General features: G+C 39.9%; 1 protein-coding gene across 1 annotated transcript in view; it reads right to left on the minus strand.

Annotated features, from left to right (window-relative positions):
- Positions 1-27,023, minus strand: part of LOC104516933 (DDB1- and CUL4-associated factor 5) — a gene marked incomplete at its 3' end in the record, with an annotated part of 58,357 nt that overhangs the window by 27,960 nt on the left and 3,374 nt on the right. The window contains exons 3-5 of the mRNA XM_010161442.1: positions 24,619-24,655; positions 22,162-22,301; positions 17,710-17,839 (exon numbers count right to left, since the gene is read on the minus strand). Coding sequence (XP_010159744.1) covers positions 17,710-17,839; positions 22,162-22,301; positions 24,619-24,655 — 307 coding nt within the window. The remainder of the gene's footprint in view (positions 1-17,709; positions 17,840-22,161; positions 22,302-24,618; positions 24,656-27,023) is intronic.

The raw sequence follows: 27,023 nt of genomic DNA on the forward strand, positions 1-27,023 counted from the left end.
CTCCTCCTCCAAGGCAAAGACCCTGGGCCCCTCTTTGCAGTGTTTATAAAAAAAAAAAAAAAAAAAAGGGGTTTTAACAAAAACATGAGAAAATTTAATACTAGAAACCATAAACCATAACTTTAGAGACAAGGATTTAGGATCTCCCCCATCACCCCTAGTTTCTGTTCAAGATCATTAAGGTATCTCAGCCAGCTCAAAACACTCTGTCAGGCATTAAAAAAACAAACAGAAAAGACACGTGACTTCACACACACCCCCACACACCCCCCGACAGGTTTGTGTAAGCCAAAAAGTTTTCCTATCAATGTTTGCACTTCCTTTTTTAAAAAACAAACAAACAAACAAAAAACCCCAAACAAAAAAAGCCACACAAACCTGACCCAAAAGCAACATAGAAGAAAAAAACCCAGAGTTTTTTGGCTAAGAAAGGTCGATTTTTCTATGAACATACATAAGTACTCCACCATGGATAAGAACACCATAACACATACGCACCAACCAGACTTGATGTTAAGGTGTGGCCACTGCAGCACCAAGACGAAGCCCTTCTCATTACCAGTTCTCTTCCTCGATCTAAACTGCAGCCTCGATCTCTCCTACCTACAAGCGAGTGAGCCTACCAGATGCCCCATCCTTTCAAATCTTCAAGCAAAGTTTCCATGGTTACTATTATTATGCCCTGCCTGAAGCATTTTGAGATTATATTTTATAATATTAGTGTAATATTAAACTAACTTCCATTCTGCTTACAGATGTTTTCATTAAGCTCCTATAGCAGTCAGAGCTATCAAAAACAATACCTCTTGGAGCTGAATTCTGTATTGTGTTTCAGTAACTTCAGCGTAACAAAGGTCTAAAAGAATATTTTACCTCAAAAATTAAATGAAGTAAGAAAGACTAGAACTTCAGAAATTATGATCATATACACACATAACAAGTCTAGAATGAAGGAACTGCATAGTTAAGACCCCTCAAAACACCCACAGCTTTGCCTGCCTTATACCCTCACTCCACACTGTTCAGCCACACAGGTAATGGAAATGCAGCTTGTGCTAGAGTTCCCTGAACATGACATTTGACTCAAAGGAAAAAAGAAAAAAAAAAACCCCACCACCAAACAAAAAATGCACCCCAAAAAGCAAACCCCACACTAATAAAAAAGTCAGTGATCTAAGTGTGGCTGATAGAAAAAGAAATGCTAGAATAGCTGTTTGTCATGCATATATAAGAGCACATCAAATGACTTTCCCCACTTGCCTCAATTCTGTCCCCAAAAATCAGACTCTGGTGCATTTTGCTACACTAATCACAAGACAGAGGTTTTCTGGTTTCTCCACCTGCTCCATCTTGCTGCTTCCTCTCTGCCTCTTTCGAGAGGGTTTGTTAAATGAACTGCACGGTGTTTTCCTTTAACAAGCTATGAAAAGAGGCAGCAGGTAGTTGGGTGGGGATGAGAAAAAGGCAAACTGACACCAACACCTCCCCCCCCGCCATATATCCACTTCCTGACCCAAACAGAAGTATTTGCTCGCTCTCGCCTCCTACAACAGAATATCCGAGATATATGGGCAGAAACTGCAGGGGTAGGGAGGGGGTGCAGCTCATGGCTCCGTATTGGTGTAAAAAAAAGGAACCCAGTTTACAAATAGAGGACACAAAGGATTTGAGAAACCTCTCTGCCTCCTACTGCAGACAACGCACATGGTAGCAGTATTTAGAACTGAGGAACCCCAGGACTTCAATATCATCCATTATAAAATTTAGTTGATTATGGAACAATGACACTGGCTTTACAGAAAAAAAAAAAAAAAAAAGATGTCTTCTAGAGTATTCATCTCCATCAAAAATGTAGGAAAAAGCAGTTAGCCACCTATAGGAAAGAAGCTGGGGGAAGTTAGGATGAGGGTTTTTTTTTCGTTTGTTTGTGGTTGGGTTTTTTTGTTGTTGTTGTTTTTTAAATAGTATTAAACCACTACCAGTACTCATTAGTACTAAAGAGGGTGTCTGAATCAAGGAGCTCTAAAAAAAAAAAACCCAAAACAAAAAACCAATCTTCAAACTAATCAGAACTAGAGCTTTCGTTCTTTTTCTTTTTTGGGGGTGGGAAGAGGAAGAGGAGAGCTGTGTTTAAGCATGTTCAGTCTCCAAATGATGATTCCTTCTCTCCCTGTTGCATCACGGTGCTGCTCTCTACCTGTAGTCGGTGCTACTTTTGGATTTTCTCACGCAGGATTATACGGGGCAGTGGAGACATGTTTGGATGCGTTGCTCATGTTAGAGGCGCCACTTCTGCCTGCTCCAGCAAACGAGTTGCAGAGGCAACACCTTCTTGCTGTTATGAAAAAGTTTACTGATGCATCAGACTAGAAGCAATACTCCCATCTCAAATACTGTATGAGAAATCTGAAGACAATCCTGAAAGGGTATATCTGAACAAGATGGGTGCCCTTTCTGCCAGAGGCATTATCTTCCTGAATCCAGACCCAGACTACTATGGGATTTTCAGTCTGCTTCCAAATTTGGCTCACCCAGCCAGCTGTGGAATGTCGATGTTGCCTACCAGCTTCAGAAGCAATGGACACAGACACGTGCACTTCTGAGTTTTTTAAGAAAAGACATCTTATACGATTAAGAGAAATATTTAGTCCACAGATGGGACATTACAATCCAAACACACATGCTGTTGCTGGAGGGAGGCTGAGGAGGGAGAGAAAGGACAGTTATGTGCAATATGGTCATTTCCGTGGTTGGACATGCTGCACACAGGCAGCACTCAAGTGTTAACTAAATACCAGCGCAGCCAAACAATGGAAGGCTTTCAATCCAAGACTAGCACCACTAATGAAAATAAATCCGTTTCTACTGGCAGCTAGTGGGGTGAGGGAAGGAGTCCCACTGCACTCAGAATTTGCAGTCTGTACCTGAAACAAGCGTTTCCCTCTCCTCCTCTCTCCCCTTTTCTAATCAAAGAAGTTGTTTCATCCTTTTTTGAAAGGTTGACTGCCTGAGTGGTAACATAAGCTTAACCCAGGCTATTCAAAAGTTAGCTTGGCAACAGACAGTGGCCATTAAAACTGAGGGAAGATCAGTGTCTTGGTAGAAAGCAAATAAAAGCAGCATGCATGACAGCACTAAACAGAATCACTGAATAGCTTCTCTTGATAAGCTGCAAATCTCACAATGAACTGCAGTGCAGACACTGTCCTTGGGAAATGAGTGTCACTTAAGAGGCAGAAGGAAGGAAGGGAGAAAGTGTTGATATCATAAACTGCGGCGTGTGAGACTAACTTAATGGAAGAATGACCTTAAAAGGAAAAAATGAATTGAATGCTGGTAACTAATACACACCATTGCATACAACTGTGTTTGTCAGCATTTCTGTAACCACAAAATTGAGGAACTTCTAACTGTGCAAAAAGAACTGGAATGAAACTTGGCAAACAGAATCTTGGCCTGGAAAACTGCAGATAGGCTTGGGTTTTTATTTGGAAGAAAATTATTCCGTGTGTGTAAAAACACAAACAATTCTTATGCAGTCTGGAGCAAACGCTCAGAAAGAGCCAAACTAACCAATGATAGAAAAGCAACCACAGGATCCATTAACTTTCATACCTTTTTTTTTTTTTTTTTTAAGTAGATTACAAGTCTCAGAAATCTGAGAAGAGTTTCTTTGAAAGCAGATATGTCGTGTCAAAGCATATGAAGTTTCTCTATACGTATTCAGAAGCGTTAACAAATTTGAAGGAAGTCCATCAGTATCTTAAGATTAAAAAAGTACACAAACTATACCCAGCATTTTTATGATTTCTCAGTAACATGCTCATTTTTCTAAATTCTGGCAGCATTATTTCCATTTATCTCACTACCTTTACAAGAACTACATCCCCCAGCATCCTAAAGAGGAACTAAGGGGTATTTGCTTGGACTTTTAAAGAATAACCAAATAAAATTAAGGCTGTGCATTGTTGGCAAAACTAAACATCTTTGCTTTCCTTCAAAAAGAACATACAAGTAAAATCAACTGCATCCACCAAGACTGGAAAAGTTGGGAATTTAGGGTGAAAATTTGGAATGTACAAGAACTTCTTTCCTTCTGCTCTCTGTTTTAGGATCAGGAAGATGTAAATTAGTACAAAAAGGAATCCCACATCATTAATAAACCTTCATGCTTGGCAAGCTCTAAGGTGAACAGACGCTTCACCTTTCCCTCCAAACTAGGAGAGCATATAATTTATTATTTTTTTTAATAAGAGAGATTCTTAACTGACTTCAGAATCTGGAGCCTTAAGAATGTCAAACACCACCAGATTTACATCTGAGAGCAGCCAGACCTCATAACAGCAAAGGCTTGTGAGGTTTGGCCCTTATGATCTAACTGAGTCGCTGAATGTAATGCTGCTTCACCAACGATTTCAGGCAGTTCTCCAGAAAGCATTATGGTTTCTTTTATTCTGCCTTCATTCATAGGAAAAAAACCCTACAGAAGTTCAGTATTTTGAGGAGGGGGACAAGAGCAGAGGCATAAAGTATACTAAATTTTCCCCCTCATCTGTATTACTTCTATCTTGTTAGAACTTAAGGCTCATCTCTGCCATTACAGCAATTAAACAGGAACAAATGACAACGATGACAAAAAAAAAACTTGTTTGTTTGAATGTTTTACATCTTCCTCTAGCTCCATCCAAGGTTTGCCTTGGGCTCATTACAGACCTGTTCCCAAACATTCTCCCTGTCCTAGGCTTGCCCTCACCACAAATCTGAGAGTCAGCAGACATAAGAGTGTCTTATTCTCAGTCTCTGCTTGAATCATCTAGGTGTTCCTGTAACTTAAGTAATAAATGAGATCTAGTAGATAGTAAAACAGTTTTACAGGAATATAATTTAGCTAGATTAGAAAGTAAAAGTAGAGAATACAAAGTAAAGAGCAACTGTCCAACAACCATAAGCAAACTAGCTACATCACCTGATCGTTTTCCTCCTTTCTAATCCCTAAATTCTACATTCAGAGTCCATTATTCAGCCTGTTCAGAAAGAGTAGCTTGTAGGATGGAGTACAGACTGCGAGAGGGAACACTGCTCAGCTGAATCCAGCAAAACACAAAGGAGTAGGTGCTGCCATCAGATAACCAGACACAGAAGATGCAAATACAGACAGACATGGCATGGGAAGGTGACCTTTAGGCCAAATGAAGGAACAGTAGCTGTTTCCAAAACGAAGCACTCAAAGTCAGCGTAACACAAAGAACACAGATACCAGAGAACGTTACCTCAGAAAAATAATCTGGGTGTAAAAGTTGGTAAAATTCCTCCTCAGGCAATTCCTCCTGAAGAGTAAATCCATTTTCACATGTTAATGTCTGTGCCAAAGTAGTCATGTATCAATACTGCAGTCCTACAAAGCATTTTTCCCTACACATGTTGCTGTGCTGTGATTCTTGTTACTCAGCTTTCCTAATACAATACATCAGCCACAGATTTGTTCTCTCACCCAATAATATATATATACACACACACCCTTCTCTCTAGGGAAACTGCACAGAATTTTAATTTACCGAAGCTACAAAAGCTGAAATTAAAAAGAGCAGCAACAAGAAATCAAGCTTTTTTATTGACAGGAAACGTAGCGAAATCCAAGATGCTCCCACAGAAGCACAGTCCAGTCTTGAATCAGTAAAACTTTTTCCTCTAATAGGCACAAGATGAACAGAAATCATGTAAAGCTACCTGAATGCAACTGCATATGCAACTTTGGCCTCATCAAGGTTCCACCACAGTTATCCATTGACTGATGTGTCAAAGACTAATTCCCTTGTCTTAAAATAGGATTGAACTAACATTTCAGATGCTCTTCAAGTAAATGCACTAAGAGGATCTCTCTTACAATGTTCTTCACCAATAGTATAATTTTTTGTTTTAAAAAAAAAGATATCTTTCTTAATTCATTTCCTCATTTTAATTCACTTCTCACTGAAATGAGGCATAAGAGTGATGAAGGCAAGGTTTATATGATCACAGTTCTATTTCCTTACGAAAGCAGGCTACAAAAATCCATTACATCAGAACCTCTTTTGAATGACAGACTACTACTTCATACTTTTTTAAATTTGCATTGCAAAGACAATACTTTGCACTTTAAATTCTTGCAGACCTGTGTGTTAGAGAATTTCAAAGCTAACAGAAAGATTAAGCATCATGAGGGTTTTCAAGCAGACAGTATTTCCATTCCTTGATACAGGAAAAACTGGAGGGCAAGAGAGGTCAATCAACAGACCTACCCACCACTGTGAAACAAAAACAGGTTTCTTGATTTCTTGTTTACTGCATGAAGCTCTTATATTCTTGAAAATTATAAACCTGAATACAGCTGCTGATTCTGGGAGCAAACTGGATCCCACAGAACAAAGGAACAGTAGCTAGTTTAAAGTGCCTGGCCAGAACCAAACCAGGGCTAGTGTGGGGACACTGGTAGGTGGGAAAAGTTTAATCTACAAATCAGAAAATCCCCATGCATATGAGGGAAGGCTAACTATCTGCAAAAGACAGTGTGATTTTAACTAAGATATAGGAAAACTCCCACATCAAGACAGGAAAAGCTTGAACAGAAGAAGAGTCACCATAGCCAGCCCTATCTGAGAAAAACAAAGAATTAAGTCGATCTGCTAACAATACACATTTTTATTATACAATTTGAACCACAGTACTCCAAAACTTAGTCACGAGTTTGATCAACAAATCTGGGGATGCTGGAGGAAAGTAAAAGAAAATCTTTCAGTCACTGAAAACAAACCAAACCCTCTTCAAGAGATCTTCAGTTTGCACATCAGTAGACTAACCTGGACACACTCCACTACAGGAGGGATACCAGCCTCAACACAGAAAAAGCTAATCTAAACCCTCTATCCCAAAGGAGGCTGGCAATAAAGCAGGACTGCAAAGGAGATAAGGAACGTGTACATCTAAAACAGAAGTTAAGTGAGAGGGCCCTTCGTACGGTACTGTCCTAGTTAATTCTGCAACAAGGACAAGACATAAAGGTGGGAAAAAGACCACAGCACCTGCTTCACACACTTCAATACCAGGCAGTATTCAGCAGACTTGCACACTCACTTACTTCCAGACTATCTATTAGTTGGTGCTCACACTAGCAACAGAAAAGACCACTTGCTTCAGACTAAAAAATAGCTAGCAATAAATTTACTGATTTACATCTTTTGCAACTCTAGTGCAGTACTTTTGTCTTTAAAAGGGAAAAAGAAAAGAAACAACAACAACAACAAAAAAAATCATCAACTGGCTGAAAGTGGCAACCACAAAAAAAGGAGCCCATATGCAGGGAAGTGCTCTTCCCAGCAGAAATACCACTTAATCCATCAGCAGGACTGAAGCCTTCATGATTGTCAACATCTTTCTTTGCCCAAAGTCAATAAGGCTTATTTGCAAGTACTCTCTCTTTTGGTCACCGCCCCCCTACTAGAACGGCAGCGAAGACTACCTTAGATGTTTCTAACACTAAAGAAATAATTTTATCACGGCTAAACCTGTGGCAAACAATTCCAATATTCATTTATGGTTACAATAAGGAAAACAAACCCAAATACCATCCCAAAAAATACCACACACATGCCCCCAATGCCGTTACCATTCAAAAGTTCCTTCAACACACCTCAAAACTTTACAGAAAAGAATAATTCAATCCCCGTGAACTTCAACAATGATCGGCTCACTTCCTGTGACATTAAAAGGAACTTCAAGAAATAATGGAAAACAAAGAGGGGAAAAATATTTTTTAGGTTTTTTGCTATTTGGGGCAACTATGCCAAGTTGGACCTAGTCAGGAGAGCTTCAAATTCTAGGCTGAGACACACAGATCAGCTGAGCTGCCTCAGCAGCACAGAAGCAAAACAGATGAGGATGGTAAACGTGTAGGATGAGTTGTATTTCCTGAACTGCGAGAGAGGACAAAGAGTTACTGGAATTATTTGAGGTGGTGTGGTTGATCCATACTGGCGAGCACCTAAATAGCACTTAAAATTTGTTATACTGTAACCTAGCTAAATGAATTACTTTAAGCAGCATGAAGTTGGTCAAAATTCAAAACAAATGGTTCAGCTGGGAAGGGAAAGAAATGAACTGATAAGCTTGACAATGAAAAAGCGGTTGCCAAGATACACACGTTTTTCCTGCACTCATTAATACAGTGCTCTGCTCAGAGCAGGACTGACAAAGGTCTCCAAACAGAAACATGCAGCACGCTTTCACTGCGCTGAGGTAATTCAAACAGGTAGTTGCCAATTCAACGATGTGGAGGACTCCTGCGTCTGCAGGGGCTTCAGCAAACCCAAAGCACACACACTGGAAGTGATCAGAAACACAAGCTTCTTTCCTTTACATGCAGGGTCAAAATGAAAAACAATCAAAGACAAAACTTAAATCTCCACATACTATTCCTGCCGTCCTGGAACATCTTATTAAAAGCCTGTAAGGAACAAATGACTACAACCAAAGATGCTACTTTGAAAGAAAATTCCCAATCCACCAGTCCTAGCCTCTAAGGAGCCCTGAGCCTCACTAAACTCGTTATAAGAAGCAAACCCAGTGGCTAAACCTCTAGATTAATATCCCCTGCAACACAACCATCAGCAATACTGGATCCCACGCTTGCACTTCCAGAAGCGCAGTGTGTTTCAGCCAACATACCATAGAGCTTGGTAACACACAGATAAAAGGAGGCAACAGCTACTTTTTAGAGTGAGCTCAGAAAGGTAAGCTAGAAAGGATAATACTCAGCATGTGTGTGAGCATTTCTCATAACTGCCGTCTCTGTTCTTTTGGCATGATCTTTAAGGATCAAATACTTTGAAGGTATAAGCCTGGAAACTAAATTTGGCAACTGTTGGAGACCTAAATTTATGGAGTTGGACTCAGTTACGATGCTGGTTTTATGACCTTAGAATACCTTCTGCGTCACCACACAGGTTTTCTAAAGTTCTGCCTTGTGCCACAGCCTACAAATATCACCTGCAAATACTCATCACCTTTCTCCTTGTACTCCCACCCATCAACTAAAATCCCCAACAAAATAAACCATGCCTCTATTCAGAGGTAATACTTAGCCCTCTCTTGCAAAGATGGTCTATTTGACATCATCTAACTAAACTCTGAAGAACTGTTCTCAAATTGCCTGTAGTTCTGGCACCTACCATTTCTATTTCAAAACCAACAAAGGACTTGTGAACCTGAAACCTAGCTTTCCCAGCTACATGCCAGCATGTCAATCTAACATAAACCACCTGCAATTCTTCTATGTTCTTTGATTATCAGAGATATTCCATACCCCTTCGTAGAAAGAATTAATGATGTACATACAGTGTTTTCCTCAGTGTTTTTTCCTTTTCTTGCCAGAGACCATTACACTGATCCAGAAACAAGAAGGTAATACTCATCAGGTCTTTAAAAGGACATGAACTAAATGAAACAAGTGAAACTAAGGCAAAACAATCAGGAGCCAAGAACTGGATTTTCAGAAGTACGGAGTACTGATGATTTCCAATACATTTGGACCTGAAGTTATGCATTCACTACATTGTTTTAAGGGTTGGATTGTGGTTTTTTTTACAGCACAAGGACTAAGCTGAATGTAGTAATTAGTACTTGGCAGAAAAAGCTCTGTTCAAGACAAAGACTTCACCAGCAGTGCAATACAGCCACATCCTTCAGTCATCCATATATTGGCAAGATCAACATACCTCAACATTCATAAACATGCTAAGAAGAGCCCACCCCCAAGATCTCCCTGAATCTAATTAGTCTATTACAGGGAAGAAATTTCCCTCTCTATATTTTGCTTACTATTTAATGAGCTAATCACTAGGTGGTTCACTCATATCTAACAACAGATATTCCTCATCCACAGCTTGGGAGCTTGCTTCTTCTGAATTCTCAGTGCAGGAGGTAAGTGTGACATTAGTTTGAAGTCTATTAAGACACCCTTCTGGACTGTGGGTTTGGTTTTTGAGACACAAATATTCCTTTAATGTGAGCTAAATGTTTGCTTAAGAAAGCTCTGAGCTTCAGGTACTCCTCAGCCAAGAAAGAAATGCAGGTTAAATTAATGTTCCTGTTTGGCTTTGCCTGGAAAGCCTTGATGGAGAACACCAAAATCAACACTCCTTTAACTTGGGCTTAATACAACATGTACGACTGAGTTAGATTTTAAATTTTATGCCATAAGGTTTACAGTCACGAAGGGATACCAAGTTTGCCCTGGTGGTCAAGCATCTTTTTAACTCATCTTTGGGCTTTTTGAGGACATTGACCTGTAACTACACAGAAAACACAGGCTTCCTGAACTTTCAGAAGAATCTTAAAAAGGTCTCTCGCATGTCAGCATTTCTACCTCGCCCAGAGCTTCCACCCAGTACATGAGGTCTGGGGGACAAGCATTCCAAGAATTTAACACTCCAGACTGGTGTCCCGGAATGCTACCTTGTACTGCAGGATCATAAAAAGTCAAGTGTCAAGCAGAAACACTCTCTGCTTACAGTTTATTCCCATGAAAGACGCAGCCTTGGAAGGTAAATCACCCCCAACTTTCATTATGTTTCATCTCTTCTACTTTGTAAAAAGCTGCCAGGAATCCTTGTAAGGAACATGCTGAAGAGACGAAACAGGGGAAGGTTAGTGCAGCAAAAGAAACTGAAGCAAGTAAAATAGAAATGCCACAAACAGCTAAACGATCTAGTAGTTCGCTGCTCCTCAAACGAGGAAGGTCTTGTTTCCTTCTTACCTCCTGTTGTCAGCATACAGGTCTCCCTCTCTCCATCCCCCCTGCTATTCAATGGGCCCTCCCTGAACCCAGGTCAACTTGCTAGGTCACAGAAAGCTACAAAGCTTTTCCAAGTGGGTTTTCTAACTTCTGGGCATGATGAGTCAGCTCAAAAAAAAAAAAAAAAAAGTCAACCACAGAATTAGTGCAATGGACACAGCAGGAGGCCCTGGGAGCTTTTAGATACGCCCGCCTCAGGCTCACAAAAATGCCCAGAGATACTTATATCTGATGCTGACCCAAGACTTAGCAGTTTACCTCTTGAACTGGACACACAGATGGATCCCATTGTGTAAAGAGCACAGGAAGCTCAACACTCCCATCATAAGCAGGAAACACTTCTGTGAACAACCTTTTTTGTACTATGAAAACCAATTTAAAAGTATCTGACCGTCATTAACAGGGCAGGCCAATAATAATTTTGATCTCAAATTTGAATTTGAAGAAAAATTTCCAGATTACTTGACGTAAGTCGGGGAATGGTGGGGGGCAGAAGGAACAGAGAGAGAGAGAGAAAGAGAGAGAGAAATAATTACCACATTTTCTTAGGGGAAAAAAAGCAGCCTTTCAATTCCAAGTAAAAAGAAGGAGATGGGCACGGGGCTACAAGGAAAAGGGGAAGACAGAACATTAATACCTAAAAATAGTTGGAGTTGGAGTTACATACTTGCTGCTTGAAATATATATACGTAAACTTACTCGCAGAGTTGCCCCCAGCAATTCTGCAACAATACGTATTTGCAACACATATTTTATTGCAAACAGTTGAAGATGCACAGGCCTGCCTTTTTTGATTTTGTTAAAAAAAGGCATAGCTTCCAGACCCCATCTAGTGGTGTGAGTGCCTTACAACAGCCTTATTAATCAAGACCACATTCAAAGCTTTTCAACACACTGTTTTAAAAGAAACAATACAGCTGGTTTCAGTTTAACGTCCACCTGAAACAATAGCAATACTCACACGTTCTAAAAACAGAAAAATAAGATTTCCAGAATCACTAGTCAACTTGTAATCATGCTGGTCTTGTATTAGTTCTGTCTTAACAGCTTCACATACTATTTTTGAGGAGCCAGCCCACCACATTCAGATCTTATTAATGTACTGGGGAGAAGAGGGGGGGGAAACTCAATTGTTGCACTAAATCTGAGACAGAAGAGACATCAAGCTGTGAATGAACTTTGGGGAAAAACAAAATGAATCCGCCTCTGTATCCCAAGTCAGTCAGCAAGACTAATCAAATTATGACTATGTGAAGTGAGCTAAACTTTTCACAATTCAGAACTGTGCAACTGTCTCTAAATCTCCCCATGCATGACAAGAAATGCTGGCTTTTCAATTACCTTCTTCACTGTAGTAGCCGCGCATAAAGCGCTCCCAGCTTCCCAGCAGAAAGTTAACCAATTTCACAGTATATGAATAAAATCTACTCATAATCAGGACCTTTTTCTAACCTTAAAAATTTTTTATTTTTAATTTTTAGAGGTGTTTAGTGTTATCTGACTGAAGCAGATAAAACCAACTCTCCTGCCTGGAAGCATTTACCAGCAAGCTAGAAGACAAATTCTCCTATAACCCAGTTGGAGAAGAGACGTGTGTTTTGAAGAGAAATACTGTGGTGTAAAAATCCTCCCATTTTCCAGATAAACAAGTAGATGCAGCTCATTTGTTTCTGACAAGCAGTGGAATCAATATCTAAAGTCTCTAAGCTGCTAGGATATCACTACTCCATTCAAGATTTTGAAAATGTAGAGCTATTTAAAATTGCATAATTAGCCATATTTCATTGACTGCCATACAAGTTAACAGCAAATCACCTTTCTGACTGTACACCAAGCTAAACAAAATTAAAGAAAAGCTATAGCTATACCTGAACTGAGGAGTCCCTGCTGATTAAAACCAGAAATGCAGCACTAAGACTGATCCCCTCCAAATGAAGGAAGGCCAGCTAAATCCTGGGGACCTAAACTTCACCTCTATCTGTAAAGAATATTGCGACCCAGTGCTGTTGGCCGTAACACGCGTTACACAAAGGTATTGCGAGCTACAGTACTGCTACTGGCCTCGAACAGCTAGTCTTTGTAATTCCAGGTTTTTCATTTGCTCTCTGGGTTTTGCAGGGGAGCAGCAGCAGGATTCATAGAATCATAGAATGGTTAGGGTTGGAAGGGACCTTAAAGACCACCTAGTTCCAACCCCCTGCCATGGGCAGGGACACCTTCCACTAGACCAGGTTGCTCAAAGCCTCATCCAGCCTGGCCTTGAACCCTTCCAGGGATGGGGCATCCACAGCTTCTCTGGGCAACCTGTCCCAGTGCCTCACCACCCTCTCTGTGAGGAACTTCTTCCTGATATCTAATCTAAACCTCCCCACTTTCAATTTAAACGCATTACCCCTTGTCCTGTCACTACAGGCCCTTGTAAAAAGTCCCCCCCAGCTTCCTTGTAGCCCCTTCAGGCACTGGAAGGTGCTATAGGGTCTCCCCAGAGCCTTCTCCAGGCTGAACAAACCCAATTCCCCCAGAACACTCTCGGGTTATGAAGCAAACCAAGTAGTGGCTGCATCAGTTTAACTCTTCTTCCATCTGAGACCAGGACAGTGGTTGGGGGAAATGAGTTTTACATGAAGTGTTATACTGGCAGCAAATTATTAACTACATATAACCATTTTCACCTTTCCTCTATTGGAGGAATGCTGCAGCCTTGCTCAACTCACTGGAAGCCATTACTTTCGCAGCTCACAGCAAATACCTAAAAGTATCTACATTTCTTCCCACTCTTTCTACCCATTCAACCCCTCATCAGAACCCCCCTACCCCGTATCATGACAAAACAGCTGAAGTTTACCTGATCTAGTAATTTCTGCCAGCACCACAGGTAGAACGATAGGGCTGAAAAACACTCACGATGGCTGCAATATTACGAAGGATTACATCAACACTGAAGGAAAGGGGGAATTTCCCTTGACAGCTTAGGACATAAATGAAGTCCCTCACAAGTGAACTTCATGCGTGGCAATAGAAATGAAGAGGTAGGCTAGGGAAAGAATAGAACAAAAAAAACTACTGCTATTCAACAATCCCAGCAACTTAACACTTCCACATCCTGTTCCCAAAAGCCTCTATTCCCCTATCCTTTCTACACTTCAGGCAGTGTTAAATTTTCTTGGGATACTGATGACAGTGTAGAAGAGCTATAAACCTCTAGAGGAGCAAGGATTTCCACCATTATCTGACTTTTTTGACGAGAAAAGCAGCTGATGCAGTAGCTCTTCTTTGCTGTGCTAGTGTTCTGGCATGCCAAGTTACACAGGCAGCTTCCTGTTTATCCCGAGACTATGGAGAACTTCAGGGCTGTTTAACCCATTCATTTAACCCCGAAGGCTTTTGGCACACATCTTGCCTTAAAGTACACTTTCTGTCTTTTATTATTAATAAGAATATAGAAAACATACACAAACTCCCTCATATGTCAACTTCAGGTCTATGTAATGTCTATCACAAGTACTTAAAGCATTATGTGGATTACTTCATCCTTAACAATTTTTTCCCTGATATTTAAAGTTCACAGCGTATTTTCTCCAGAAGAGACTGTAACAAACTAAACCCCAGAAATTAAAATCTAAATTCTAGTTTCCACTTCCTCACTGAAATGAGGATTATATCTTAAGTGATCTACAAACTAATAAAATCGTTTCCTCATACAAAGTGAATTGGCCCCAAATATATTAAAAAACAAGTTCCCTATTTCTAGATTAGCAAACTAGATTTGCAGAATCAGTGAGAGCTTTGGCAAATGCTCTGTTACTTTAATGAAGACTCTAAAAATCCAGTCTCATTTATTTAAATATGAGGGACTCTAGCAGCCCACTAGCAGGCCACAGATCACCCCTCCCCAAGAGCTTTCTGGGAACAAGGTGCAGGGGCAGCAGAGTGCTTTAGACCATTTTCTTTCCCTCAGCCAAGTATACCCTTCTCACCATGGTTTAGGCACATTTCTGATCAAGCGAAGCACAAAAACTGATGGCTGTCCCAGAAGAAAGGCAGCTGAAAGCAGACTTGTCACCTACATTCATTTAAGTTACAGCTTACTCAGCCCAAGGCTCTAAACATTAGTCATCTACTCCGTGAGGAGCAGCCTGTCTCTTACTATCCACTTTCCTGTGTCAGAGTCCTCTGGAAGGAGCAGGCTGAAGGCAGGAAGCAGGTGCCTATTTTACGGAAGGCACTACACCTAGTAGGTACAAATGCTTTAAATTAAGTGCTTAAGGGAACAGCATGATCTACAGTGTCCAGCTGAACAATAAGGGTGTTGCACACACCCTATGCATGGAAAAAGTGGTGTGACTTATCCACCTAGGAATTTCAGCACTGTAATTGCAACCATGATGTTTACCCATTGCCATGTAGCTTTTTAATTGGAAAGATTTACTTTGATCAGATTAGGACCAGAAAAGGGTAGCTCTCATCCACCAGATGTAAGTGTAAAGGCTTCCATCAACTTCAGTTATGCAAGGCCTTCAAGACAAGCCCCTCCCCTTTCATCATTCAAAAAACCCAAACCCCTGTAGAATTCAGATTTGACAAAGGTCATCAAGTCTTTCATACTGCTACTAAACTTGAGGAAATATGAATCCCTTGACAAGAAGCACTACCAACTAAATTGTGTTACAGCTATGTGGCCTTCAATGTGCAAGCAGAGACTTATCCCATATGCACACAGTAGCCCCCAACGTGAAATGTGCTTTGTGGTTAAGCCTAAGGAAAAATGCAGGATAGCATCTAGACTGCAGATCATGTGAGTTTCCATGACCTGATAGGTGCTGCCACCCCAAGCGATAGTCCATCACACTTTTATATAAAACTGAGAAACTTTGGGAGAGCAAAGTCTTATGAGAATAGCTAAAGATAAGAAAAAGGCACTATTTCTGCTATTAGAATGCAGCTGTTAAAATCTGTAAGAGGAGAATTCCTTACTCAAGTAACTTACGCCCTCATTTATCAGGGTCAATGCTTATATCCTTAGCGACACTTATTTCCTCTCCCTGTTCCTGTTAGCCTTGTCCAACCTTTCCAGGGGTGATCCCATATCACTATGCTACCCAAGTGAAAGGCTTGATCCAGATTTTGCATCCATATAGAATTTTTATTGATATAAGCTATACCACTCTACCAACATTATTCCTTTAATATTCACACTCTGAGAATAAACGTCTGAAGAGAGAAATGTTCCTGGTGTACCTCCCTTTCGACAAAAAGACCCCGACAACGTGAAGAAGTTCTTAAATCACAAAATTGAGCTACCAGCGGAAAAACAAGGAATTCTGCAAAACTAGTATGAGGCCAGCAGGCTTGGCAAGAGGAAGCCAACTTTGTCCATTAGTTCACAAGGAAAAAAACAGGCATGAACTGAAGTTAAAATGACAGACATTCTAGGGGGAAAAAACCCCAAGAAACACATTCTGTAAGAGCAAAATAACCCATACATCTTGTATTTCTCTCCCTCTAAGTAGCAAATGCTGAAGTTAGTAAGTAACTTTGTAACATCAAACCAATACCTACACATAAAGAGTTTGACAATGTAAGAGAAAATAGCTTAGGCAACTTTCTCACTCCCTTCCAGTTAAATTTTATCGAACCTAAATTTAATAGCAGACTGTACAACGGCTGCCAACAGGGCTCTTGCAAACTTTACAAAAGTGAACAAACTCTAGAACCCCCAGCATCAGCATGTAAGTTCTGATTCAAGCTTAAAAATAAAAATCAATCAATTCAAAACATTCATGTTTACAATTTAAGAATAATAAACCCTCCTGAAACCATACTGGGGTTGTTATTGTAAGGGATGTCCAAACATTAAAAAAAAAAATTAAACAAGTTATAATTAACTTCATATGAAGATACTGCTTTTTTCCCTCTGTACAGTACAAATCCAAGAAAAATTTTTAGTGAATATGCACTTCTAGATATTCCAAGAAATTCACCAGTAAGGGAAGAGTCAAATGTATGCTACTGCAGATTTTAAATACCTGAGGCTACCACACTGTAAAACAAGTACCACCTGTTTTCCTCCCTTTTCACTTTTTTGAAATTATCCTTTCTAGGCTTATACTTGTAATTGGAAACATATCACCCAAGAACTTGGGGAAGGAAGGGAGAAACATCAACTTGAGGTGTTCACATTTTTTTTATGATTATTATGATAAAAAAAAAGGAAATTACTTTTAAAATCTGAAAGATTGAAAAGGACTTCAACAGAAGTTTAAACTCTCATGTATGCAGAACTCTGGTATCAGACGTTGCACAGGTCCACTTTAGAACCCAGACTAACCACACCTCATACTGCAGATTTATTCTCTTCATTTGTTTAAAATCCTATGCAAATCTGGAAGCACAGTATGCAGCCAAACTAATTATCCAGGCATCTAGGAAGTCAGATAAAACTCTTAAGCGTTGAGTAAAAGGCTGCCTGGACTGCAATCTCTAGTCAGCCACTGAAAACAAACTGTAAACCAAGCAGTGTCCACCACAGCTTCTTCCAGTATTAACAAACCAGTGCTACATATAATGATGCAACCTTGACACACCAGTCTGAGTTAATCTGCAGTGATGAGGCTATGCAGGCTTCCAAAAAAGAAAAAAAAGTCACTTACCTTAACATTGAATATCTAGCCCCATTTAAAATCAAATTAGACTGTACATATGAAGAATGTTAATTATGCAAAATAATTAAGTTAACATTGCTGTTAACTTTGTTGAGCATCTTTTCTTACCATCATATGTTCTGACTTTAAAGAAAAAAAAAAAGAGAGAGTGCGTGGCATGCCATCACCTCGCAAGGGAAAGAAATAGCGTAGCGTGAGACAAGGACAGCCAAACCTTACCTCTGAGGTTTACGAATATCCCAGAGTCCCACTCCTTCCTTAGAGTTGGCAGTAGCCAGTAATCTGGGTTCTACTGGGTTAAACATCACACTGTGAAAGGCTGATGGGTAGTGGGCCAAGCAGAAGGGCTCTGTTGAAAAAGTAGAGATCTCAGACATAAGAACAAACAATGCATACAACTGTTGGATGCAACGACTTTGGCAGCTTAATATGGAAACAGTATAACAAGATCTGAAGATACCGAGGCATGTTCAAACCATTTCTCAAACTGACACATCCAAAGCAATACAAAAACAGGGTTTAACATCCACCCACATCTACATTAACTTTGCCTAAATATGGAAAAGGACACATAAGACACCATTTTGCTTATGGAAGGTTATCAGAGTTTAAAACTAGCCACTTAAAAGATCAAGTATTTGAAGCTTCCTAAGGTTCATGACCAAACGGTCATCTAAAAAGGGCTTCTGAAAGCTTCCCAACGATATATACCTGGAAGTTTCCACAGCCACTGATGATCACCCAAACCGCGAACGTAGCAGCAATTGCTTATCTGGGAGAATAATACTACAACAAAATGAAGTAAGTTTGTAGGGAACTTAGCTCAAAGGAAGCTGCCAACCCTGGGGAAGAGAGGCTTGCCACCTCTTAAAGTGGTCTAGTAGACAAGAAGGGTGTTCCTCTTGCATAAAAATGTTAACAGTTGGCTGTTGCTGTTCAGTCAGTTAAAAACATGCTCATCCAGACTCTCCCTCTCATCTTGACTGTGTTTGGCCTGCCGCTCTGCCCTACTCATTCTGTCAGAAGGCTGCCTCCATGAAGGGCCTTGACTGTCATCCTTCTCTCTATCTTTCTGCTAGCATTATGGCTGTGGGCACAAGTCTCATTCTCCTTGCTGTATGTATCTTTTGTGGCATGCTGCCACACTTTCCCTCAGCCAAAAAACCAGAACCAATGTTTAATCTGAGCCAGGGATTATGCCAGACTTCCCCATTCACCGTTTGCTTTGATGCAACCACTGCGCTGCTCACATGCTCAGGAGGCTCTCTTACATCCCTTATTTGAGCTACCATGTGCAGGCACCTTTAGCCACACAAGCACCTTCAGAGGTACTTTGTTTCCCTTCCTCATACCCCTCACAAAGACATATAAAACATAGTTAAACAGATAACCAAATGCCCAATAACTTCCGAAACTAGTGCCCATCAAGCACCTGAGACAGAATTAATGTTTACTTCTCCTGCCCCATCTGTATCCTCCTCTTAATGTTCTATAAAAAGCTTTTTTACACAGGGATTTCCTTTTTAGCATTCACTGAGCAGTCATCGAAACACAGGTCTCTGACCATGGCTGAAGCTCCCTGGTGCTATGAACTGTCACAGGAGGCAGAAGTAAAGGGAAGAACAGGAGCAAACTTCTGTTCTGCCAGCCTGCCCAAAGGCTTTAGAGATTGCTGTTGGTCTGCCGGCAGCTCCAAATAAGGTTTGACACCAAAACTGACCTTCTACATTTGCATCATCAAATCAGATCCCTGCTGGGACATAAAAGGCTGTGTTATTAAAATGGCAGCCCCCACTGAGAAGCAGTGGCCTGCATTAGCTGAGTGGAGAGACAAACAACATGAGATTGCCAAATAAAGGAGCTGTTTTTTAAAATAAATTCTTAATTTGTGTACATTGGTTTAGTCAAATTCCTGTCACTAATTACTGGTGTTTTCCTTCACACCTTCATTATAAATAGCCTGGCCTAGTATCACAATTTCCTTCTAAGATACCAAAAGTTGCCTTCAGTCTGTCAAATTAAAGGGAGATTACAGGAGCTAAACTAATGAGGCACTAAGTCACTTTAATGAAAAGTAGGGGGATTACTTTTTTATTGTTCTTTATGATCACTCACAAGTGTAGTTCTTATACACTGGAGTATGAAAATGTTTCTCAAGGGAAAAGCTCAACACCATCTCTAACAAAAATTAAAAGTAGGTTTATAAAAATCACTGCAAAAATCACTCAGCAGTGAAAGACAGGTTGAAACAGAAGGGGAATGAAACTCCTTTTCCAGCTTCTTTTAATTCACAATTTTAAACTAGGAGGTTATTTGCAAGGTTTTAATGAGCTGGCCACTCAGAGTAACTAACTATACTTAACACCGGCAGGCACAGCACCTAGTCCCATGACAATACCATTGCAGACAAGGGGATTATCCCAGTGGCAGGCATTATGTTGGAGTAAACATTAGCAGGGCTCACATAAATGCTGACTCGGGACTCCTACATAACCATGCAAAAGCCCTTTATTTAAAATTCAGAGAACCTAAGACACTAGTCTAAGAAAAGCCCCGAATGTACCACAGCCAACACTTCTTCACTCCATTTTCACTGGTGCAGCCTTCTCATGCAAAATCTCAGCAACACTAAAAGCAGTAGCAAGGTTTAACTACAATAAAGAAGGACAAACCTAATTTCTTACAGTTTCAGAAGCTCAGATCGGACATTAGTTTATGATACTGAGCAGCTTCATACAGATGCATTTAAGCATCCGGTCCCACTGACTGTTGATATCCACGGTCAGTAACACGTAGGTGTCCCGACAGAGATCTTTATGGTGTAGACTTCAGGAGAAGGCAACAAAAGAGCATTTCACCATTCCTAATTTGGAAGCCATATACAGTATCTGGTCTCTTCATTTGGATATTATGAAAACAGAAAAACAGGGATGAAGTGACACTTGGATTTACCAAAGGTAAATCAGTCACATCAGACTAATTTGATCTCCTTCTTTGATAAAGTAACTGACCTTTTATACAGGGGGAAAGTGGTAGATCCAATGAGGACTAAATTCATGTGTGGTGTAGTATCAAGTTTAGCTTGGGATTGGCAAAGGGAATTGCATGGGGTAAGAAACTGGCTGAAGACAACAGTTCACTGTGCTAGCAAGGGACTTCTGAGCAAGAGGGAGGATATTAATGAGTTCCTCAAAGGCAGCAAAGAGACATTATAGATATTTTTATTAAAGTCTGTGATATAATGAGTACATGCATTGTTTTTCAGAATGTTTTAAAAAATTACCAGATGGGAAAGAGATCAGGGGTATCACGATTGCATAAGAGAGTAAGAATTATTGGTAAGAATGAGACTACTGAAAACTGAATGCAGTGCTAGTATATTTAATTTTTATATATACAGAGGCATTATGCCTGGAGTCGGGAGGGCATCAATAAGCAATCTAGTCCAAGTATTTTCTGGTGGGGCTTATCAAGAAAGACCTAATTCAGGTTACTCACATTCAATAAAGCCCTCATCTTACCAGTGGTTCTAAAAAGACTCCTATGAGACTATAGAGTATATCTTGTTTCAGCTTTCATTTCCTAGTCAAAAAGGGACAGAATCACAGTTTAGAGAAGTTATCAAATTCACTAGGTATGGAAAAAGCTCATTCTGTTATACAGCAACCTTGACCCAACAACAAATGTGTACAAATTGCCACAAAATACGTAAGTTGGATTCCAGTGCCATAAACAACTTCACTGTAAGAGCAGCAGAAACGATGAGTTGAGGCAATTGCATTTTATCGTCTTCCAAAAGAAGACAAAGCTTATTTTAGCTATGAAGGAAGGGAACCAGAATCTGTACTCATGCGGATCACTCAGTTTTAAATTCTCAGCTTTGTGGATTTTTTGGATGGGGTAAAAATCCTTACTTTGAGGATGGGGTAAGCTCACAACTTCATTCACTGAAGTATTACCCAAGTACTCATATACTGAAGTTCAGTTACTAAGCTATTCCTCTCCAAATTTACGTAACTGCATTTCTAAACTGAGATTCTTCAGCCTTAAAACTGTAGCTGTAAAAACAGAGATTGCAGTGTTTTGAGAAGCTGCAGGTTTGTTACATGAATCAACAGTATTTGGCTCTGATCTAGAAAACAAAGATTGAAGTAATAATGCAACTTCCCTGTTATCACACAAGGGCTCTAAGTTTCCATACAACCAGAAGACGTTACGCATAAGAACAATTCTTAGCGTCACAGGGAAGTATATAAATAGCTTTGGAAAATTATTCAAATTGGAGTAACTGCTTTCTAAACGTACAAAGGGCTTTTTATTCCAGGCTCTAGACAAAAGCAAAAAAATCCACATTCCTAATTGATTTCAAGTTTAGCAAGGTATTTTTACTGAAGAAAGATGCCCTCCACTGCTTCTTTACTCAAGTTAAAACCTATTTGTACCAAGTTCTATGCTAGCCTCCACTCTATGCTGGTACTTTATGAAGTCATTTAAGACAGTAACACTGAACTGTAAAGACCAGGACTTGCCTATCACCAGCCACAAGAATTATGCCTTACTTTCACCCTTCTCCAACACTCCTTAATTGTCCAAGATAAATATAACTTTTCCCTTGCCTGCCTTGCCCAAATTCTTCCTAAATCAATGTTCTTTTCCATCAGGAGATCTCACCTCCATGAGAAGACTCTCGGATGTCCCAGATAAGAACCCGTCCATCATCTGATGAACTGGCAAAGATGTTGTCATTTACTGGGCTCACTGAAAGGCCATACACTGCATCTTCATGGGCGAACACGTCCAAGGTCTCAGTGCTGGAAAAAGACACAAAGATTATAATTCTTCCTTCTTTTGCTGTTGTTTTTAAAAGGAAAGTATTTACAGCTGTATCTACCCAGTGATACATAAGCCTTGTCATTAAGCATCTTCATGAGAAGACACTTGTGTTTAATTAGAGTAAAAAACAAACAAAAAGCCCGTGTAGAATGACCTAGATGTCATGTTTAGAGGAAAAAAAAAACCCTCAGGCCAAAACCCCCACACTAAAAATATCAGAACCTGCAAGATGGTATGGCAATCATATTGTATTAGACCAAGCTTGGGTGGAGGTCATGAAAAAGGGAAAGGTCTTGGGACCTGTGGACTGAATTTTTACTACTTAGTGTAAAAAGGAAAACAAGACACAAATACATTTTCTAACACAGGCTTCTGTATTGTTCAGAAGTTCAGTTGAAGCTCACAAAACAGCAACTTTCCAGCTGGCTTTATAAATAAGTTTTCTTGGTTCTCCATGACAGACCAACCCTGTATTTTTTCCACGTAGAAAAAGCAGGAAAAAATGAACAAAATAAAAATAAATCCCAAAAAGTACTAGATTTCAGCCATTCTTCAGCAGTAAAAAAGAAAAAGCCTGTTCTCCACTCTTCTACCAACTTTTTAGATGATTTAAAAAGGAGGAATTAGTGGCATGGAGAAGCCACAAGCTAAGATATCAAGATAGAAAATTCTGGGGTTGTTTTATTTCTTCAGCAAAACCCCTTTGTTTCTTTAGAGAATACACTCTGTATACAATCCCACTGCCTGATGGAAACCCTACGAAGGGTTCCCCCATAACATCAGTGTTACGCTCACATGGCAATTGCTGTCCGTAGTGACAGATCTACTAATTCTGTCTCAAGGATCTTTAACAGAAAGGCCAAAAAAGCAGTAACAGAAAAAGCCAGTCAGAAGTCTGAAAAAGCAGTTGATAGACCAAGTGTTATCATGCAAGAAGACAGAGTAACATTCTATAGAAATCAATCAGAAAACAGTGTGTCAAGACTAGTAAGGTTTCTCTCAGAAGATCACACAAACAGCCTTACAGGAATGAATTCTGTATGCCTTACAACTGCACTTAGCATACCTAAAAAACCCCACAAAAACAAGCCATGATAACAAAAGCACATTAAAAATACCTACATATCAAAAAGACTTGTTAAAACATCCAAGCAAGATGTAGCAGAAAAAAAACGTATTATATAGGAAATTGTCAAGGACAAAGATCTTGTAGAAGCTTGAAAAGTCAGAACACAATAGACACCAGCAGAAAAAAACCCAAACACACACACACAAACCCCAAAATGTAAAACCAAAACAAACAAAAAAACCCAAAGCACCAAACATCACAATATTCCTGAGAACGCATTCGAAGAAAAAGACAAAGTTACTTTTGCCTATGTCTCATGTAAGGTCTATGTAAGATGTAGATATAAAGTATGATGGAAGGCAGATGTCCACTGATCCATTCAGTGCAAAAGGCTGTGGCCAAAGCTAGCGAGAAATACACCCAAATTATGTTAACCAGGATCCAGGCACCTCAAAAAGATTTAAGGTTTTCTATTTCTCTGTTCTTAGATATATCTCTTCCTGCTTTTTCTTTATATTTGATTTTCTTGAGTTCGTGTTCTTTAAGTGGTCATTACTTAAATCTGTAGAAGTTACTAATACAGACCAAAATATTAACTGTCTAGTTTTCCTGCTTCACAAGCAGTGAGCTCAAAAGACATGCTACCTAGAGATCTCCAATCTAATGCACTACCACTACTGTATTAATTATCTTTTGACTAATAGCCTAATCTTGATGTAGCACAACAAAGCCTAACTCCCAACTACTTTGCAGTTTTGGTAAAAAGTAAGTATCAAAATCAATATGCTTCATGTTAGTGTGGATAACCAGGCAGCTGCACCTTAAGTTTTAAAGGGTAATTAGGTAGACAAGCAGTAGTATCTCAAATACAAGTCAGGTGAGTGTTCTGAAAAACAAAAAACCCCACCCATATTTGCCACAATACTTACATAAGTGCCAGAATAATCTGGCTCTGAATCTACTCAGAACCTACGATGCTGCTTGCAGGAAAGCATACGTATTTAATAACTATTCTCTTTCCCAAGGTCAAAACGATGCAGAACCCAAGTGCTAAAAAAAAAAATTGTTGTGATGGGGAATACTTCATTCCAGATATTAATTTAAACAAACAAAATCATGTTTCAGGATTAAAACATTGTGCTCTTCTCCCAGACTGTTAATTTAAACCAAAAAGTGTCTCCAGTGAGTTGGCATTAAGGGAAGCAGTAGAAACACAGCGTCTTTACCTTTCAACATCATGGAGGATAACTTGCTCGTCGTTCCCTATAAGGAGAAATATAAACAGTTAATATCATGTTCCAGTGGTTAAAAAGCATTGTAGTGAAAAAAAATAGAAACCAATTATTTTTTCATTTATTTCCTCTTTCGAAAACAAAACCGAAGCAGAGAGAAGACCAGTTCAGTTGCCAAGTGGTCAGCCTTCTCTGCTCAGTTATGTGAAAGGCTCCACGTGACACTTCCAGCCATGATCAAATGCACCACTCAATTCCATCTCTTACTGCCCAACAAATAATCCTACTTAACCATGTTACTGATCATCCTTTGTTGAGTTTGAGCTTGAGTTTTGGGACTCTTGCAGTAAAGAGAAGAACATTATGTGAAGCAGCTGAACATCTTTATGTGAATACACCTTTCTTCCTGCTCAGAAGATGCTCCACAGAAAGGCTGCGAGAATTGGGCTTGTCCAGCCTGGAGAAGAGAAGGCTCCGGGGAGACCTTACAGCCCCTTCCAGTACCTGAAGGGGCCGACAAGGAAGCTGGGGGGGGACTTTTTACAAGGGCCTGTAGTGACAGGACATGGGGTAATGGGTTTAAATTGAACGTGGGGAGGTTTAGATTAGATATCAAGAAGAAGTTCCTCACAGAGAGGGTGGTGAGGCACTGGGACAGGTTGCCCAGAGAAGCTGTGGATGCCCCATCCCTGGAAGTGTTCAAGGCCAGGCTGGACGAGGCTTTGAGCAACCTGGTCTAGTGGAAGGTGTCCCTGCCCATGGCAGGGGGGCTGGAACTAGATGATCTTTAAGGTCCCTACCAACCCAAACCATTCTATGATTCTATGATAATGGAAGGCAAAAAGTGATGCCACAAGCAAAATGCACTGGGCTCCCAGCTCAAATGCCACCAGTTCACACTGTCAGCGTTCAGGCTTTTGCAACCACTGAGATGGCACGAACGTGACAGCCAGTGTAATTTCTTTTGTATTAACAAAACCCAAACCAAGTAACCAGACAATCATGTCACTTTTCTTTGATCACATCCATCAAATACAATGGAAACTAACCACATGTGGACTAAGAGGGTCATAGCTACAAAATAATTCCACTGGCTCACACAGTGTTTTTCAAGCTATAGCAACAGAATATTTTTTTAGCCTCTGCACTGAATATTAATTTATCTAATATGGCACCTCCTCTTTAGAAATACTTAAGGAGATACACATTTATATCTAATTCAAAAGAAAAAAAATAACACAGAAAGCTCACAAAGTCATGGTTTTATGCTCAGCAAAACATAAAACATGGAGTTGCAATAACAAGTTGTGAAGCTTTCCTAATGTACACCAAGCCAAAGGTTCAGAGGTAGCAAGATTTCACGTTATGATTCTTCAATGTTCAGTTTTAATTTATCCCATACATGTTTCAATTTGTATTCTGTCCTGACAGAAGAAATACGAGAAAGTTTCTCTTTGACTAATGAGGTGTGAGATTTTTCTACGTCAACTTGCTCCTTGCACAGACTCCTAGTTAAATTGTGCCAGCCTTAGATTACTGCAGTAGCTCATCTTTTCCATGGTACAATAAACAAGCCACTTATGTGTAAGTGTCCTTTGATCATTAATTGCAATGGAAACTGCCCATTATACATTACAGGCAACGTTTATATCTAGTAAAACTACGCCAGTGCCCATGTATTTCACCCGTGAAAAATGTAGCCTAGTTTCTCCAGTGACAAGTTTTCTCCAGCAGACGTTCCTGCTTCTCACCTTCCGTACAATATGAACACAAGAATCATTCTACATGCGTGGCTTCAGGCCTCTAGTCATCATGGGATCAACCTTCCCTTCCATGAGAAGCTCCAAAATGGGAAAGGAAGATCGAAAAGGAAGGGGCACATGGGATAACCACTGCTTCTCTCTGATTTGTGTGTGGGAGTAGAAGGTGGTGACAAAAATCTAACCACAGACTGGCTTGGCGGTTTCTGGTAAGGATTCATCCCTGCAGTAAACATCATTGCTGTTCAGGCCAGTAGAGTTCCCACTTACAGTGTTTTTTCCTTTAGCAAAGGAGAGTTCATTCTTCATTGAGAGTAACTGGGTTGTAATTGTATACACAACTCTCACATTTATGATCTCTTGTTTTGATAACTACAGTTACAACAATCAGAAAGACAAGAAGTATCTGCCATTCCCTTCAATTATACCTGTGAGGATGAAATACTGTGGAGCACATACAGATGATCAGATCATCAGATCTGATGGTCATCAGATCCTAAGTCATCAGTTGATGGGAGCTTTATTTACAGAATGAATTGAGTTCTGTGCACCTTTACACACTTTAATTTTTTTTTATTTTTTTTGTTTTTAGGTATTCTAACTTCCATGATTTGAATACAACTCCAACTTCAGTATTTT

Source organism: Eurypyga helias, unplaced genomic scaffold (assembly GCF_000690775.1).
Source record: "Eurypyga helias isolate BGI_N326 unplaced genomic scaffold, ASM69077v1 scaffold3831, whole genome shotgun sequence".
Lineage (NCBI taxonomy): Eukaryota > Metazoa > Chordata > Aves > Eurypygiformes > Eurypygidae > Eurypyga > Eurypyga helias.